Source organism: Caretta caretta, chromosome 1 (assembly GCF_965140235.1).
Source record: "Caretta caretta isolate rCarCar2 chromosome 1, rCarCar1.hap1, whole genome shotgun sequence".
In the NCBI taxonomy this organism is placed as follows: domain Eukaryota; kingdom Metazoa; phylum Chordata; order Testudines; family Cheloniidae; genus Caretta; species Caretta caretta.
Genome location: NC_134206.1, coordinates 148654591 through 148671084, shown reverse-complemented (window position 1 = coordinate 148671084; position 16494 = coordinate 148654591). Strand labels below are relative to the sequence as shown.

The 16494-nt window shown below is 38.8% G+C and overlaps 1 protein-coding gene across 18 annotated transcripts in view; it reads left to right on the top strand.

The window, feature by feature from the left end:
• The window catches only part of DMD (dystrophin), a 2122534-nt gene that overhangs the window by 2005467 nt on the left and 100573 nt on the right, over positions 1-16494 (top strand). For 14 of the 18 annotated variants that reach the window (XM_075132091.1, XM_048863664.2, XM_048863629.2 and 11 more), the window contains one exon: positions 15155-15216. In XM_075132091.1, coding sequence (XP_074988192.1) covers positions 15155-15216 — 62 coding nt within the window. Of the gene's footprint in view, positions 1-7177; positions 7335-15154; positions 15217-16494 lie in introns of those variants that run through there. The other 4 variants (XM_048863761.2, XM_048863779.2, XM_048863752.2 and 1 more) reach the window with 1 other exon arrangement.

The following is a 16494-nucleotide window of genomic DNA, read 5'->3' as shown; positions in this document are numbered from 1 at the left end:
AGACATTTTTGGAAAATGTCTTTGGTAACTGTCAAAAAACCTTTTTTGTTTGTATGGTTTTATTCAGAAATAAATGTTATGCTACAGACAGGGTCAAATATATTTTTTATGGATTGCAAAACAGAAATAAATTAGATAAAAGCAAGGAAAGGAATGCTTCCTCCTTAAGAACTTTGGAAGCCTTTTGAACAGAGGGCTGCTTGTTAGTGGCATGCATTCCCAAGCCTGCATAATGATCAGTAGCCAGAATCAAATTCCCTGAGCACTGAGTGAAGTCGGAATGCCAGATGCAGAGTTCCTAGCTTTAGAGGAGATTAATACACTGATAGGAGACAGTAGAGAGGTTAATGATTTGGGAAGTCAGCTTTTGTATACCAAAAAAAAAACAAAAAAAAACTGTGTGCATAGGAAGAGAGATTGTGGAGTGAAAAGAGAGAATGAGTGAGCAAGAGAGATTGTAAAGTGCTGTTCATTTTAATCTCTCAGCAGGGAAAACAGTTATTTATTTCTAACTGGGCATGCAGAGAAAAGTAAGGAGTGTAACTTGCTTGTTTTGTTGTTTAATTTATCCTTATTAGGCTCCATTTATTTCTCAATCTAAGTCAACGAAGGGATAACCATTCATTTTGCTAACACAAATTCCTCAGACCAAGAATTGACTATGGCATAATTATTATTTTTCACCTCTGATTCATAGATTGCAAATGTTAGCATGTAATTTTGCTTATTAGAAGTTTGTTTTGTTTTTTGGTTTTTTGTTTTTTTTTGCTTTTCAAATAATCACAATAATCTTCCTTCAATTTTTTTAATGATTTTATTTTATCCAATGTTTTGTCAACATTTTACTTCCTTGACCTCTCCACTGTTGTGACTATTGCTGTTTCCATTCATCTCTGTCCCTAAAGGTAGGAATTATTCCATATTTTGAAACTGTCCTCTTTCATGGTCTGGAAGGGGTAGGAGTAGGGTGACCAGACAACAAATGTGAAAAATTGCGACGGGGTGGGGGGTAATAGGAGCCTATAAAAGAAAAAGATCCAAAAATCGGGACTGTCCCTATAAAATCAGGACATCTGGTCACCCTAGGAGGAGAGTTATCGATGCTTATGTCAGCAGTCCCTTATTCCTGTGGCGTCTGGGTGTGCTACCCCAGTGACGCATTTGATTTAATTAGTTCCAAAAACTACAGTGCAGGTTCTGCTCCTGTTTCAGGTATCATCCCTGGAAATGGAGTGAACAACGACTCTGCCAGTGTAAATTGTCAGGATTGTTGCATCAGTTACAGAACACTTTCCCCTTTTCCAACTCAGGCTTCCCAAGACTTCAACAGGACAAAATTCATGTGTGCATCAAAGGTTTCTAAAATGACAGAACCCCTATCCGGCCTCCTTGTTCAACAGTGTGGAATGTGGTGTGGCACAGACACACACATGCTGCATCCAAGACTCTGCGATATGTTGTCCTGTAGAGCGACTAGGATTTCAGTTTTAGTCAGGCTAATCTACTACAACAGCGGAAGCAAATACAGACCCAAGGGATTTTTTGAAAAATTCTAGAGGGTGTATTGTTGTTGTACATTCATAAGAAACTCAGGCCTTGGTATGGCAAAAGCATCAGTGCTCTCTGCTTTGCACATTAGTTTGTTGCATGTATTGTAACTCTTATTGCAAAATAAGTTTTGGCCAGCACATGCGTGCTCTATAGCTGGCTCTGTTCAGTGGAATCAGTTGCTCCTTTTCATTAGCTATATAGAAAAGTGTTTGTTAAAATGAAACCCTCACAGTTCTTCCAAGAGTGTCTCAGTTTATCATTACAGCGTGACCCTTGTGTATGCCACTTGTCAGATGTGCTATGGTTTTGTGGCATGAACCAATGTCCACCTATATATAAGAAGCAACTATGAACATGTCAGGTTTTCACCTGGTCCTATGTATGGAATTCTGCCACTCCCCTAACTAATCTACCGTATAAATAACTGATAGAGTCTCCTGATGTATATGTTTATGAATGTTTTAATGGGACTTTAGCTTTAATCTGCGTAAAGTAAGAAGGTATTGTTGAGGGAAATTACTCCAATATACTGAAATGATTCCCCTTAATGACGTTTAAAAATATTTTACTGTACTTCCATTGGCAGTGAAGCAAACAGCAAAAAGTAATGTATTATCCAGAAAAGAGATCATGCTGAAGAGAGCTGTAGGGGAAGAGAGGAAAATAAGGACAGCTAAATCCTGCAGGTATCGGTCTTTGGTACACATCTCTCATAGATGATCCAGGAGTGTGCCACGATGCCATCCAGAGTGATTCTCAGTATTTATTTACACACTAAAAGAAAATCAGCTCAAATAGCGTAACGGATTAGCCAGCCTGACAAGAGTGCACCACAATGTGTTCTTATGCAGGGCAAGCCCTTGCTAATCCACTACTCAGTTAATTGAGGAATGGAAGAACCACACTTGCAAACAAGACTACATGCTTCCTAGAACTATGCAAACGAGACTTATTTAGTTAATAAGAAAATGTCCTATCTTTACATCCATCAGCACTAAAAAAAAGTTCCTTTAAGTTTCTAATTTAGTGGAAAGAGCACTGGATTTAGACTCTTGAGATATGAGTTATCTTCTAGCCTGCTGGTGACCTCAGGGAAGTCACATCACCTATATGTGTTTAGGTTTTCCCCATCTGTAAAATGGGAATAGTGATACTTCTCTTCCTGAGAGAGCACATTAAGATCTACAGATGAAAAGCAGTATTTCAGAGCTAGGTATAATATATAACTATAATATTTATTATTATTTTACTATGTTATTTGTACAAATCATGGCCCTGTCCCCACAGGAAAAGAAACAGACTTACAAAAGGAGCAGATTCTATTACCCTTTTTAAAAAATGTATGCCTGTTTATATTGAACAGTACAACCATGTAACAAACTCTTTTATCATCAATTTTCAAAAGTGATTCAGAACAATAAATCTCTAACTGTTAGGGAGTAGGATGAGATTTTTATTGGAGGCAGATTATCCCACATCTGCCTGCTGTGAGGTTTCATGTACCTTCTTTGGGAACATCTAGTGCTAGTAAATGTCAGAAACAAGATACTGGACTAAATGGCCCATAGGTCTGGTCCAATATGGCAATTCCCCGGTTCCTAACAATTAGTTTCCCAATCCTGATGAAGTCACAGTGTAAATTCTTAAGTGCATAAATTGACTCTTAAAACCTGTTGAACTAAATCACTATGGGAAAATAATTAGAACTCTCCTCAGACTGAAATAAAAAATATTTCTCTCATTCACTACATGGAGAAGAATTTCCTTCAACAAATAAGTGACATTTAAAAAATAAATGTAAAATGCAGATATTCTTCACTTGAAAAAGGCCAAAGGTAGTCATTGTCTTAACTACAAATTAAATATAATCTTTTTAGGAATCATAGACTATCAGGGTTGGAAAGGATATCAGGAGGTCATCTAGTCCAACCCCCTGCTCAAAGCAGGACTAATCCCCAATTTTTGCCCCCATCCCTAAATGGCCCCCTCAAGGATTGAGCTCACAACCCTGGGTTTAGTAGGCCAATGCTCAAACCACTGAGCTATCCTTTATAAGTAGTTACTCCATATGAGTATAACCTTTTAAAAATTTATTCATGCAGGGGGCAGTGCATTTACCAGTTTTGGATTGTACTGGCATTGCTAGTTTTCAGTGAGAAGAAAAATGAATTTTTAGGAAGACCAGAATAGCTAAAAACTTTTATGGATTTGCAAAAAACAATCAAAACCACATAAATGGATTTTTTTCGGCAGTCAATAGACCTTAATCTTTCAACCTTTATGTTTTCCACTTGTCAGTCAGTAGGTAATAGTTTGATGGGGGGGGGGGATCACAGGTTAATTTGCTTCTGAATTGAGAAACAAATCAAAATTCCCCTTTAATGTTATAAAAAAACCCAAAAAAACTGTGTGTGTGGGTGTAAGGTAGAAAAAAAGCCAACAGAATGAATTCACTAATTGGGGTTTTCACCTGCTGAGAGTCTAATTGAATACAATGCTTTATTTGTAACTGAAGGAGAAAGAAGATTGTGCAAAGTATCAGAATTTCAGTAGTTTTTAAATTCCTATTACTTGGCACTCTGTTATGGGAAAGGAAGACAAAATGTGATAAATGGCAGTATCAAGCTGCTGTTAAGGTGGACCAGAGAGCTGAAGAGACACTAAATTGTAAAAATGGAAAGACTGTACCAACCCTATCAGTGCCACATACTATACTTCTTCACAAAGGAAGGTATTGCTTACTTTTTATGTAAAACTGTAGGCTTCAGGCTAAAGGTACTCTGACTTCTTTTGAATTAAACAGGCAACTGTTCTGTGCATTTAATGAAGTGTGAAGTTTATCCCAACGAAGATACTAAACTTCACTTTTTTTTTTTAAAAGAAATTGTGTTTATAATAGGTTGAAATATGAGAGAGAGAAAGAGATCTCCCTAACGCCCACATAAAAATGGAAGAGGGTGGGATTGTTGGCTGTATACTTGATTTAGTATATTTCTTTGTTCCACCTCATTCACCTCTGATTTAATATATCTAATACACCTTTTGGTCTAATCCAAAGCCCACTAAAGTCAATGGAATAGGCCAATAGGCCACTGACTCCAGTGGGCTTTGGATCAAGATATGTGTGGCAATGTATGTCTGCATAGATAATTAAATTTTCCATCCTATTTACCAAAGCACACAATGTGGAAGTATTGCTAATCGTAAGTGCTCAAAAATCATGCCAAATGTCTTAAACATCATGAGATTTAAAAATAATAAGTTTTGACCCTGTATTAGCACTCTGGTTTTTGAGACATTAAGGTTCATATTTTCAAGTGTTTCTCCAAAACCACATGGGCTAGACATTTTTTTTTATTAAATAACTCCAGGAGCTGAATCCTTAAAGCAAACACTAAATATCATGAGTTTAAAATGAAGTCATCAGCTGGAAACACCAAATTTTGTGTTTATTTAATCTGTGCTGTCGTCACTGGAATATATGTGGAGCTGTGTGTGAGAAGAATTCTTCTTGCTTGTAGATATGTGTCCTCCTGTTCTCCACGTGAAATAGGGGCTCTTTGACTGACTTAAAAGACAGCCCCTTTGTGTGACGACACCAAAAGTGCATAGTCGTTGAAGGTCTAGAAAACTACATAATCACGAGGATCCCAGGGCTTGATTGTCCACTCAGTACCACACCCCTGCAAATAAAGAATAACTCCATAATAGTCAATTGAGTTAAACCGCTGTAAAACTAGCGTGAGAAGAGACTCTCAGCTCCCATGATTTGAAATGCTTGTGACATGTATAAGAACAAAAATTAAAAGATTGCATGTTAAAAAAAGGTTCCATTGTGGCTGGAGTTTAGAGGTCTAACTACCTGCTTGCATCTACCAATAAAGTAATTAGAACTCTAAATGGTAGGAATGGCACCTGCAACACAAGTGCTATGCTAAGGCCCATTTCAAAATTTGATCCAAAGTTTAGTGGGGGGGGTTTACATACCATTATCTTCCAAATGTTAAAGAGCCAATTTTTTTTTTTTAAATCCCTTAATATTCCAAGGTGTTGCATCTTAAGCAGGGCTGGAGAATGTAAAGACTTTTAAGCACTTCATAAAGTTCAGAGGAAACATCTGACTTCAAGCTTGAGATGATAATTTAAATATAGATGTGAAAAAGGAGGCATAGAAGAGAATGACAACAGATCTCTGCCTTCCCCACAGGTATTATAGGTATTCCCAAGTAAGCTGCCAGAGATGATTTCCTAAGTACTTGATCTTTATGTCTTTATTATAATCTTTGAAGCTGGTTTATCCACTTGGCAGTAGTTATGAATCAGTGATAAAGTACTACATATACTTTAATATGTTATGTTTCAGAGTAGCAGCCGTGTTAGTCTGTATTCGCAAAAAGAAAAGGAGTACTTGTGGCACCTTAGAGACTAAATAAATTTGTTAGTCTCTAAGGTGCCACAAGTACTCCTTTTCTTTTTAGTATGTTATGTTCACGTACTTTATAATGTAATTGCAGATATGATAAAATACTTAATATACTTTCCCTAGTGAAAGCAGGGGTATCCAAATTTTGCACAACAGGGAACCTTCCAGGTGCTTGTGAGATGCACCTTATTTGCCAAAACAAAAAAGGGAGCAGATTACAGTGGCCTCCAGTTAATTAAGTTTGAGCATTTCATTGTGAACCTCTAATCCATATTGTTGGAATAATTTTTACAGTGGCGGTGCTGAGAGCCATTGAACCAAACTGTAAATCCTGTATATAATGGAAACCACTTCAAGCCAAGGGGTAGAGCAGCAGTTCATGAACTTATGCTCTGATTCAAAGGTTAAATTGGCAGTGGGCTGAATTAGACTCCCTGCTATACTTTAACCATCCCGTTTCTACGGTGATGACCTCCAGGGACTCTGGCCCAATATTCAAAGGTATGTGGTAGGTGCTTAGCTGCATCTGTATACATTTAAATATTTTTAAAACTATGACTCTGCTATTTTCCTTTAATCAAAACCCAGAGGTGTGATATCACTTAAAAAAACCCAACAGTCTCGCGGTGGTTTGGATTTGGGATTGTTTTTTCCTTTAATGCCAACAAAGCCTCTGTCTTAAAAAGACGTAGATGCCTGAAGCTTTTACAGCTCTTCAATTTCCTGTGCCTTGTCCCCTTAAAAACAAAAGGGTATAAAAGCCTAGTTAAAACATAACTAGGCGTTTTAAAGACAATGACAGGCAATTAAAATTCGGAGAACTTTTTCGCTTCCTGTGTCAGGACTCAGCTTCTTTTCACGTGCAGGGTCTAAGAGTTTGGATTCTTCGTAAATTTCATGCTCCTGTCCCACCACCAGCACCGAAATCTTGAACTGTAAAAGAAACAACTAATGATATTAGATCAATTTGTACCGAGATCAGTTCTTTAAACTGAAGAAACTATCTAGTTCAGATAGTTTTAGCACCAGGGACTCACGCTGCACACCCCAGGTCACATTCCTTAGTTCCACCTTAAATAATTCCCTCCTCTTTCATCCCAAACTGTTCCCTTTCTTTGAGTCCTTTACTTCGCAACCGCAGGTTCAATAGGTGGAGGGAGGAGCAGAGGCTGGAAGCTCCACCCTGTCTAGCCTGCAGCCTCCCCTCCCCCCCGATGCCCTTAGCCCGGCAATGCTCGTTCCACCGCAGTGCTATTCCCCGCCGCTGTGCTGCCTTCGCGCGCCTTAGCCCGGCTGAGCCTCGGACTCCGCTCCGCGCCCCCTCGCTGAGTCGTCGAGCGATGAGGGAACAACTCAAAGGGTGAGTTGAGCGCAGCTCTTCCCCTGCCTTGGCTTCAGATCTTGCACTTGCGGCCGCGCTGGGGGGGAGCCGAGCCGAGCTCCGGGAAGGTGAATGAAACTTGGGCAGGGATTTTGCACGGGGGGGAGCCCGCAGGCGACAACCCCCCTCCCAGCTGTTTCCTCCTGTTCCGGCTGCAGGTGCTTGTAGTTGTGGCCAGTGGCAGGATTAACTCTTTCCCCTCCGGCGGCGGGGTTCCGCTGATTGGAGAGTCCCGTCTGGGGCCGGCACGCGTGGAGGGTGTTGCTTACGGATTTTGATTTTCAGAGTGTTAGTAGCTCCGTCGTCTCCACGCTGCAGCCGTCCCCCCATCCCTGTCGTTTTGCACGAACAAAATGTTAACGATCTGAAGCTTTGCTCCTTGGCGTGCCTTTAACCCTGCAGCATAGATGTGTGTAGAACAGAGCGGTAATGTTGTTAAAAATCTTGTTTAAAGATTGCAGAGGGGAAGCACTTCTACCTTTCATTCAGCACACGAAAGGTCAACTTTCTGCCTGATTTCTTCTGGGAATTTGAACTGACATTTAATTCACTTCATTTTCTCATTTATGTGCCCTCTATTTCAGGATAAATAGGTCTAGTTGGAACATGCAAGATATTTAACCTATATCTACATAATATTAAAAGGCCAGGGGAACCTCCAGCAGTTAGACCGTAAAGCCAAGCCAGGAAGTCAGGGATGTGCCAGAGATATGATCAAACGGTTTGCGGGAAGCCAAAGAGAGATGACAGTTTGTATAATTTCTTTTTCTTGTTGTTAATGTTTTACAGCTGAATGGAATACTGTACTTTGTTGTTATATCTGCCTAGCTTTCTTACAGCTCAATTTAAACATTCTGCCTACAGTACATTTTATAGCTTGGTTCATGAATGAACTTCCATAGACATGTTTAAAATTTGGACACCTAGGTGAGTGGTAGTTCTGTGGTTAATGTATGTTTGGAAATAATGTTTTAGTGTAATAGTTTTTACTCTGCTTTATATTGTGTATGTATTTTTTGTATACTGTGTGTGTGAAACACACAAGTTGTCTCTGTGATGTAGTTAGTTTATGAGGCTCTCTTTTGAAGTGTGTTACTGCAAAACCTGCCCTTTCCTGGGATATATTCACTTTTCCAGCTCTCATTGCAAGCTTAAATTTGGCTGAGAATGGGTTTAGAGGCACATGCCTATGGAGTACTGAGCTGAGGAAACAAGAAACATAGTTATATAGAAGGTCAAAGACCTTCTACCACTAAGGAATTGGTTGCAGTCATCATTGTTTGATCCTGGATTCAACAAGACCCTGCAGTAAAATTGCTTTGGCAGAAGTGGAGGGGATAAGCTTTGAAAAGCAAATAGATCAATGGGCAAGTAACAGCTGGAGGGGCTGGCTCACCAGCTTTAACAACTGAGTAGTAATCTTTGCCCATGACATACTGCACAAAATAAAATGCTGAACATCAAAAGGGAGAAAAAATAGTTACTATAAAATACTAAGTAGTTGATATGTGGCCCCATCTTACTGCTCACTGTCAATATTAGCAGAAACTTTTAATATGTATTCGTGCCTCTCTTCAGTATTCTGATAATGCTGGCAAAAGCCAAGGTGGTTTTATTTTTATTTTTTTTTAAACGTTGGTCCCAGGATTAAAGGAAAATCATCACTGTGCGGCTCCATGGACTCCAGATTTATAGTGGAACACAAACAATAATCCTTCGCAAATCACAGGAGAATTCTACCTTTTTAGAGCACTGTTTTAGTCTTTTCACATCGATTTGGAAGATTAGTTTCCTCCCTGGGAAATAATGGAAAGATGTTTTAAGCAATAAGTGACACTGATTGCAAGGTAGTCTTATTTTGAGTGGCCAACAGTATATCTTTTTTAAATAAAGAACAAGTAGTTAAAGTTGCATTTTTAAAGGTTTAATGTTAGTTTTACAAAAGAAAAAACCCAACTCTGTCATATTTATTCTGGCTTTTTGACAGCAGCCATCAAGTTGTTGTAAGAACCTTGCACTCTACTTGAAACCAGAAAGGTGAAAGGCAATATAAATTGAATCGTAGTGCAGCACACTGTAAAATAATTTAATTTCTAATTATTGGCTAATATGTGTTGCCGTTTGTTTATTGCCACCTGACAGAATTTGCTTCTCTCACACTCACACACACAGAGTCCATAGTGTATTTTGAACTAAAATGCTGGTGGAATTTGCTTTAGTATAATCACAAATTAAGAGGAATGTAACAGTTTAGAGAGTGCGGTGCAGTTCCATACTCAAATTCTCTGCTGTGAAGCTTAGCAATGAATAAACAGGGGAGACCAAATCTCTGAAATTTAAAACTGGCAGAATGAATAAAATCAAGAACAATTTAAAAAGGTTTAAAGATGATTTATGAAGGAGAATTTTTTCTACTCCTTTTGCTGCCTGTGTTTTTCAAAGGTAATGCAAGCTGAAACGGGGGCAAAGACATTTAGTTTTACTCAAACTGGACATACTATAATAGAGAACTGATAGTTTAGTTTATCATTCATCACATCAATTCTTGATTTCAAGTTTTTATCATGCTACTTTGTCATCTCTTCTGACAATAATCGGGTTCATCCTTGTACTCTTGGCAATGATATAGAAGTTGTGTTGGTTATATGCAGATATAGGATAGCAAAGTGTTTTTGCAAAGTTTCCTATGCACCTGAATCCTATTCAGAAAAATCTTTGCTATCCCAGTGTTGTGCTAGTCCTGATTTAAAAAAAAAAAAATTGCTTAATCATCTATCATCATCCCCTAAGGACTGAGTTGAGACTACCAAATTCATTTAATACAGGGGCTCTCAAACTGGGGGTCGGGACCCCTCACAGAGCCAAGAGATTCTGACATGGGGGGGGTCACGAACTGTCAGCCTCCACCCCCAGCATTTATAATGGTGTTAAATATATAAACAAGTGTTTTTAATTTATAAGGGGGGGTCGCACTCAGAGGCTTGCTATGTGAAAGTTGTCACCAGTACAATAGTTTGAGAACCACTGATTTAATAAGTTGCACCATATGTACAAAGATGGTGCTTTTATCCCACTGAACTATCTATGTATTTTAGGGTGCCAGTCACCATCGCGCCGCTATCATCTGTTGTTCTTCCAGGGCTAGCTTTATTTTTCTTTCCCCTTTTGCATCTTGATAAGCTAGAGAGGCATGAACTTGTAGGGGGAAAAAAAGTAATGTTTCTCTGACTTTATAGGGTCTAGTTCCTAACCAGAGTTAGGAAATATGGCAAACACTTTTCAGCAGATCTGTTAAAGATGGTAGTGTTCCCAGGTGTCTTTGAGACAGCCTAGAATTGCTGAGCTGGCATTTCACTTCAGATGGTGTTCACAATGCACAAACACACACATCCCCTCCCACACCCAACACCAAAGCTCACAATTAAATGGCCTTTGAAAATGGCAAAGAGGCTTATGAAGGCTAGTCTCAATGGAATCTAACCTTTCCTTGAGCTGCACATGTGTTTGGAATTGTTGATAACTTTCTGTGCCGAAAATGTTCGGGAACAGGCAACACTTCTTAGTTAGAATGAAAAAGCTGCAGCCTTCTTGTGTTCTGCATGTAAAGTACCAGCAAAATCATCTGTCCTTATTCTTCACAGGCACTCAGCCGTTACAGAGTTGGAATGCAGGGTTTCCTTAAAACACTGACTTTCATGCAAGAGTGAGAGGGATACCTACCTCCAGTTCTAGAGTCCAGCTCTCACTGTCTTGTAAGATATGAGTTTGATAGTCTCAGCTGCATTGCCTGTGGATATAATAAAAACCTGATACACAGCATTCAGCCCAGTGGATGATCCTTGCTTAAGAGAAGGCAAAGAAATGAGCTACCATGGATACTGACTTGACATTCGTCCTTATAGAAAGGGGTGTTTCCTTCAATGTGGGACTGAGGTCAATGAAAAGGCAAATAGACGAGGGGGTTCATTTGCCCTGCAGATTTCAGCTTTGTGTAGTTCACTTGCGGATAAATGGAGAAAACCAATTTCTAGTAGAGGCTGTGCCCTTCTGCACTTGTATGCATAAAATGCATAGATCAAAGATGATCATGCAGTGTTTATCAAAAATGCGTAAAACCAGTGCTCGTGAAAGGTGCCAGGTTGACAGCACTGGAGGCTAAAGTGCTCTGTTGTATTCACAGAGCAGTCTGAGACAACCAAACTCATTTCACTTGGAAAATTAGGTAGTTTATTTTAAAAGAGAAATACAGCTCTGATGCAATCAGAGGGTGAACTTTCTCCTCATATTTCTACGTGATTTGACATACTGGTCAATGGCACACTCACTACTCAAACACCTGAACACCACATGGAAAATGGCATTGTAGAAAATGAAGAAACATGGAAGAATGATCACTGTTTATATAGTAGGGATTTCTGGTTACAAGAAGAGTGGTCAGCAGCAGAGAGAAATTCCCCACATATATGTCTCAACCCTGATCTGGAGGAGACATCCCTATGTGATTCTTGACTTCTGTGCTAAGAATTCACAACAGGTTACCAGTTGCGGGACTACCTGTCCCTGGGGAAATGCACCAAGAATGTCAAAATAATCTTATGTAGATGTTGAACAGTCATCAGATGTAACAACTGCTGGTCACTTAACCTAGTTCTGTATCCATTTACCAAGGTCCTGAGTCATGTAGTTATCCAATGGAGTTCTTTTACACTGAAGCTTTTTTCATCCCCAGAACTACTTCCTAGTAAGCTGAGGCTTTTTATAGCCAAAATTGCAATTAACATATTGATTCTCTAAAATATTTTTCAACTTTTATTCATTTTCTTTGTGAATGTAGTTTGGCTGTATCCAAGTTCACTGTAAGCAGCTAATTGGTATGGTAACATGGTATTCTCACCCCATGTGTCCTACCTCTATCACACATGGTAGGGAATACAGGAAATCAGATGAGTCTGAGACTGATCCATAGGTTTTCTTCAACTTTTATTCTGGGTTTCCTATTTTATGCTTTTAAAAAAACAACAATCACCCACAATCAATCTCAATTCAGCCTGTGTATTTGCTGCTGCCTCCTATTGCATTGCTCATTGACACCACAGCAGAGAGCAAGACCTTTGTGGTGTTCCCATCTCCTCCCTCTTTCACTGTATGCAATCTCTACCTTGATAAAGGGAAGAGAGATACTGAGGTCAATGAGGAATAGTTTTCTTTAAAATCTTGTATCCATCTGGTGCATTCTATGCCTTAGCTTTTTCTATAATAATAGTCTGTGATCTCTCAACATTGGTCTTTGCTGTGACTTCACTGCAAAGCTTGGAAATCATTACAAACAAGAAGCATGTTGAAGAATGTTGAATGTAGAGTTCAGTCAGTAAAAGGTTCACTTGTGCCAACTAACCAATCCTCTCTTTTAAGTAGGAAGCTAGACCAAATAGAAGGTATGCCATTTTAATTGTTTCACAAGAATCCCAGTACAGATTTTGCCTCTTCTTACGTTAGATTGTGCTAGAGAGCATTGCCACCATAAGGAGAATTCAAGGAGGAATTTTTCTTCTCTGAAAGGTTTCAGAGTAACAGCCGTGTTAGTCTGTATTCGCAAAAAGAAAAGGAGTACTTGTGGCACCTTAGAGACTAACCAACTTATTTGAGCATAAGCTTTCGTGAGCTACATGAGCTACGAAAGCTCATGCTCAAATAAATTGGTTAGTCTCTAAGGTGCCACAAGTACTCCTTCTCTGAAAAAGTCTTATCCCAAGCTTCCCAGAGCACAGATAAACAGGAAGGAGCAGCCTTCTCCAAAGCCTTTTTTTCTAAGTCAATTGATGTTGATGGGAGCCTCTCCACTGACTTCACAGAGCTCTGGATCAGGTCCTGCTCTTCTCCCCATCCTTTTTGTGCCAATCTGCAGGCAGAGGAGCAGTCCCCTTGCTCCTCAAATGCAGGGACAGCAGTTGTGATTAGCCTTCCTGTGGGGCCTTGTGAAGGAGCTACTCAGAGTTTGGCTCTCACAGGTTTCAAAACTTTTCCTTTCACTTTCTTGTAGCCTCTGTTTACTATATCTGGAGACTACGTGACCAGTCCTCTACTGGCAGGAGAATAAACAAATGACTTTTCAATCTCAGATTTCTATCATAATGTTATATATGATCACATATTTTCGTATCTTCCAGTTTAAAAAATCATAAAATATATAACCTTAGAAGGCATGAATCATTGTTACCATCACTAACTCACACTTTAGTTTGGTGGTTTTCTCTCATGATACATACTCATTGGCATCACACTTTGTTGTAAAGCTAGCGGCTGCTTGATTCAATGCAGAGAATGTCTGATTTGCATTCTGGTCATATTGTGTATTCTGCAGGCATTCAAAATCCCTTTTTAGTTATTTTTTTGCTTCCCGAAGGCACTGCCTCTTGAAATTTGCGATGGACCTAGGGCAGGAGATGGAACTCCAGCTTGAGTTCCAAGAAACAGAAGCTGCAGCAACAACTGGAAAGAAAAAAAAATCAATGTGTGGGACAGAACACATTGGGCTTAGAAGCAGTTTAAGCTGCTGCTGATTCAGTAGAATTTAACATGGGTTTTTGGCACAACCGTTTTGAAGTGGCATGTAGGACAGCAGTTGTAGCTGACATCTCACCCACCTAATTGAACAGTGAACAGTTAAAGTAGAACAGGTCAAATCCTTCATATATTTAATTGAAAAACTGAAAAAAAAATTGACAAAACTTTTCATTAAATATTTTTTGCCATTTTCAAACAATTCTATATGGAGGAGAATAGGGTTGCTGTATTTAAAATGACAGGTTTCAGAGTAGCAGCCGTGTTAGTCTGTATTCGTAAAAAGAAAAGTAGTACTTGTGGCACCTTAGAGACTAACCAATTTATTTGAGCATAAGCTTTTGTGAGCTACAGCTCACTTCATCGGATGCATGCAGTGGAGGGTACAGAAGATTTTTTTATACACACAAAGCATGAAAAAATGGGTGTTTACCACTACAAAAGGTTTTCTCTCCCCCCAACAGCAGGAAAGTGGGGTGGGGGGAGAGAAAACCTTTTGTAGTGGTAAACACCCATTTTTTCATGCTTTGTGTGTATAAAAAGATCTTCTGTACCCTCCACTGCATGCATCCGATGAAGTGAGCTGTAGCTCACGAAAGCGTATGCTCAAATAAATTGGTTAGTCTCAAAGGTGCCACAAGTACTCCTTTTCTTTTTGTATTTAAAATAAAGCCCAGGTTAAAAATTAATCTAGTCTAATTAGAAATGGAACCCAAACAACTGAACCCCCATAGTTTTGGGGTTGCGTATAGTTTAGATGTAAATATTGCATCTTGAACCCATCACTAAATATAATGGGCTAAATTCATACCTAGTGTTAGGACTAGGCAATCGACCATTGGTCACACTTCCTGCTCTAATCCCCAAAGATGACATTGTGGCATTCTATACGTTGTCGCGGATTAGATACTGCACTGCTTGTTATGTAATATGGTAGTTGGGGATAGAAATTTAGCTTCAACGCTGATGGCAGGAAACCCACCTATCATAAAAAAACAACCAAAATTCATGTTTGTTTGTTTGTTTTGTTTTTTGGTTGGGAAAAACTCCAACATCACTGCCATCACATACACATATATACTGCTCTGTGAATAAACATTTAATCATTGAAATCATAATCACCTACTAAATATGGAAATCTATTTAAGGAAAGATCTCCAAAGACAAGTGTCTGACTGTCTTAGGGAAAGCTCTACCGTACATATTTCATTCTAAAACCTTCATATTTTATGTTTTAGCCATGAGACGCAAACGACCTGCTGGGATCATCCTAAAATGACTGAGCTGTACCAGTCTTTAGGTAAGAGAGATCTACTAATTTCCTGTAATTAAACTAATTGTTAAGAACAATGATTTCCAGGGATGTTCCCCTGTGTGTTGTTCAGGAATTGAAGTTGAGTGAAGGTGAGACATATTCCAGGCCAAGATGGGATCAAGATAAGATTTTCTTTCAGAGGAATATAAAGAAAATAATTAACTTTAAATTAAATATTATATTGAGTTTATGTGTAATGCAGGTACCTCTTGCAGATTGTTTGCCTAGAAATTCTGGGGCAAAGAAATACATAAATAAATAAACCCAAGCTCTTATACCACCTCATCTATTTTTAAAAAGACTTAAGTTAAAATCAAGCCAAGTTACTTTGAATTTTGACTTCTTGCTGGTTGGAAGCCAATGGAAAGCATTTGCCAATCTGTGTTACCACTGCATTCTTTTCACAGTGTTTTCAATACTTGGAATGCCTGGTCGCTGTCGTGATGTCATTGTGAGCATACAAAATAGTTGCCTATTATGACTTCAGGGTTTTCTTAAAGGAGTCTTTGATTTTATTAACAGGTGCACAGCTATGTGATGTAATGGACCTATCCATACCGCACTGTGGGCACACCTTGGTTGCAACTTAGAGCTTTCTTCTGGTTTTAATTGCCACTGCTCATATACAATAGATAGCACAGTCAAAAATAATTTTTTCTTTCTTTGAAAAAATCATTAATATTTCTCCCCTTGTACAAATAAATCACTAGTAAAGAACACAGAAATGAAGTGAAGTGTAATAATCTAGACACTTTATTTTACAACACGCAGCATTTTCTAGTTTGCAAATAATGTAAAAATACAGCTGTGAATGTCAAAAGAGGTATAATGTATAAATTAAGGCTAACTGAGGGCAAAAGCTGAGCAAGTGTTCTCTGGCCATATAGATAGAACGTAATGCATTCATTTGCCTCCTTTATATTTCCATTGTAAAAGTGAATGGTTTCCCATGTTAGTTCCCAGTGCTGTATCTGAGATGCAGATACCATTTAGTGATGGATGGCTCTCTAAAGTATTTTGGGTATATCAGAACTATCCAGACTTCTTTAATTTGGAAATCTCATGGAATTTTTGATGCTATTGCTGGTCAGGTCCGAAATACCATGGTATTTCTCATAGTATTTACTGCTGTTGAACTATGTTTCTGTTGAAAAACAAATGAAGGGGTACAGGAAACTGAGGGAGAAAAACATTCTGTTTGAGGTCACTTAAAGTATCAAATCAGTATCTAATACAATTTGCCCATCACTGTGAATGTTATCT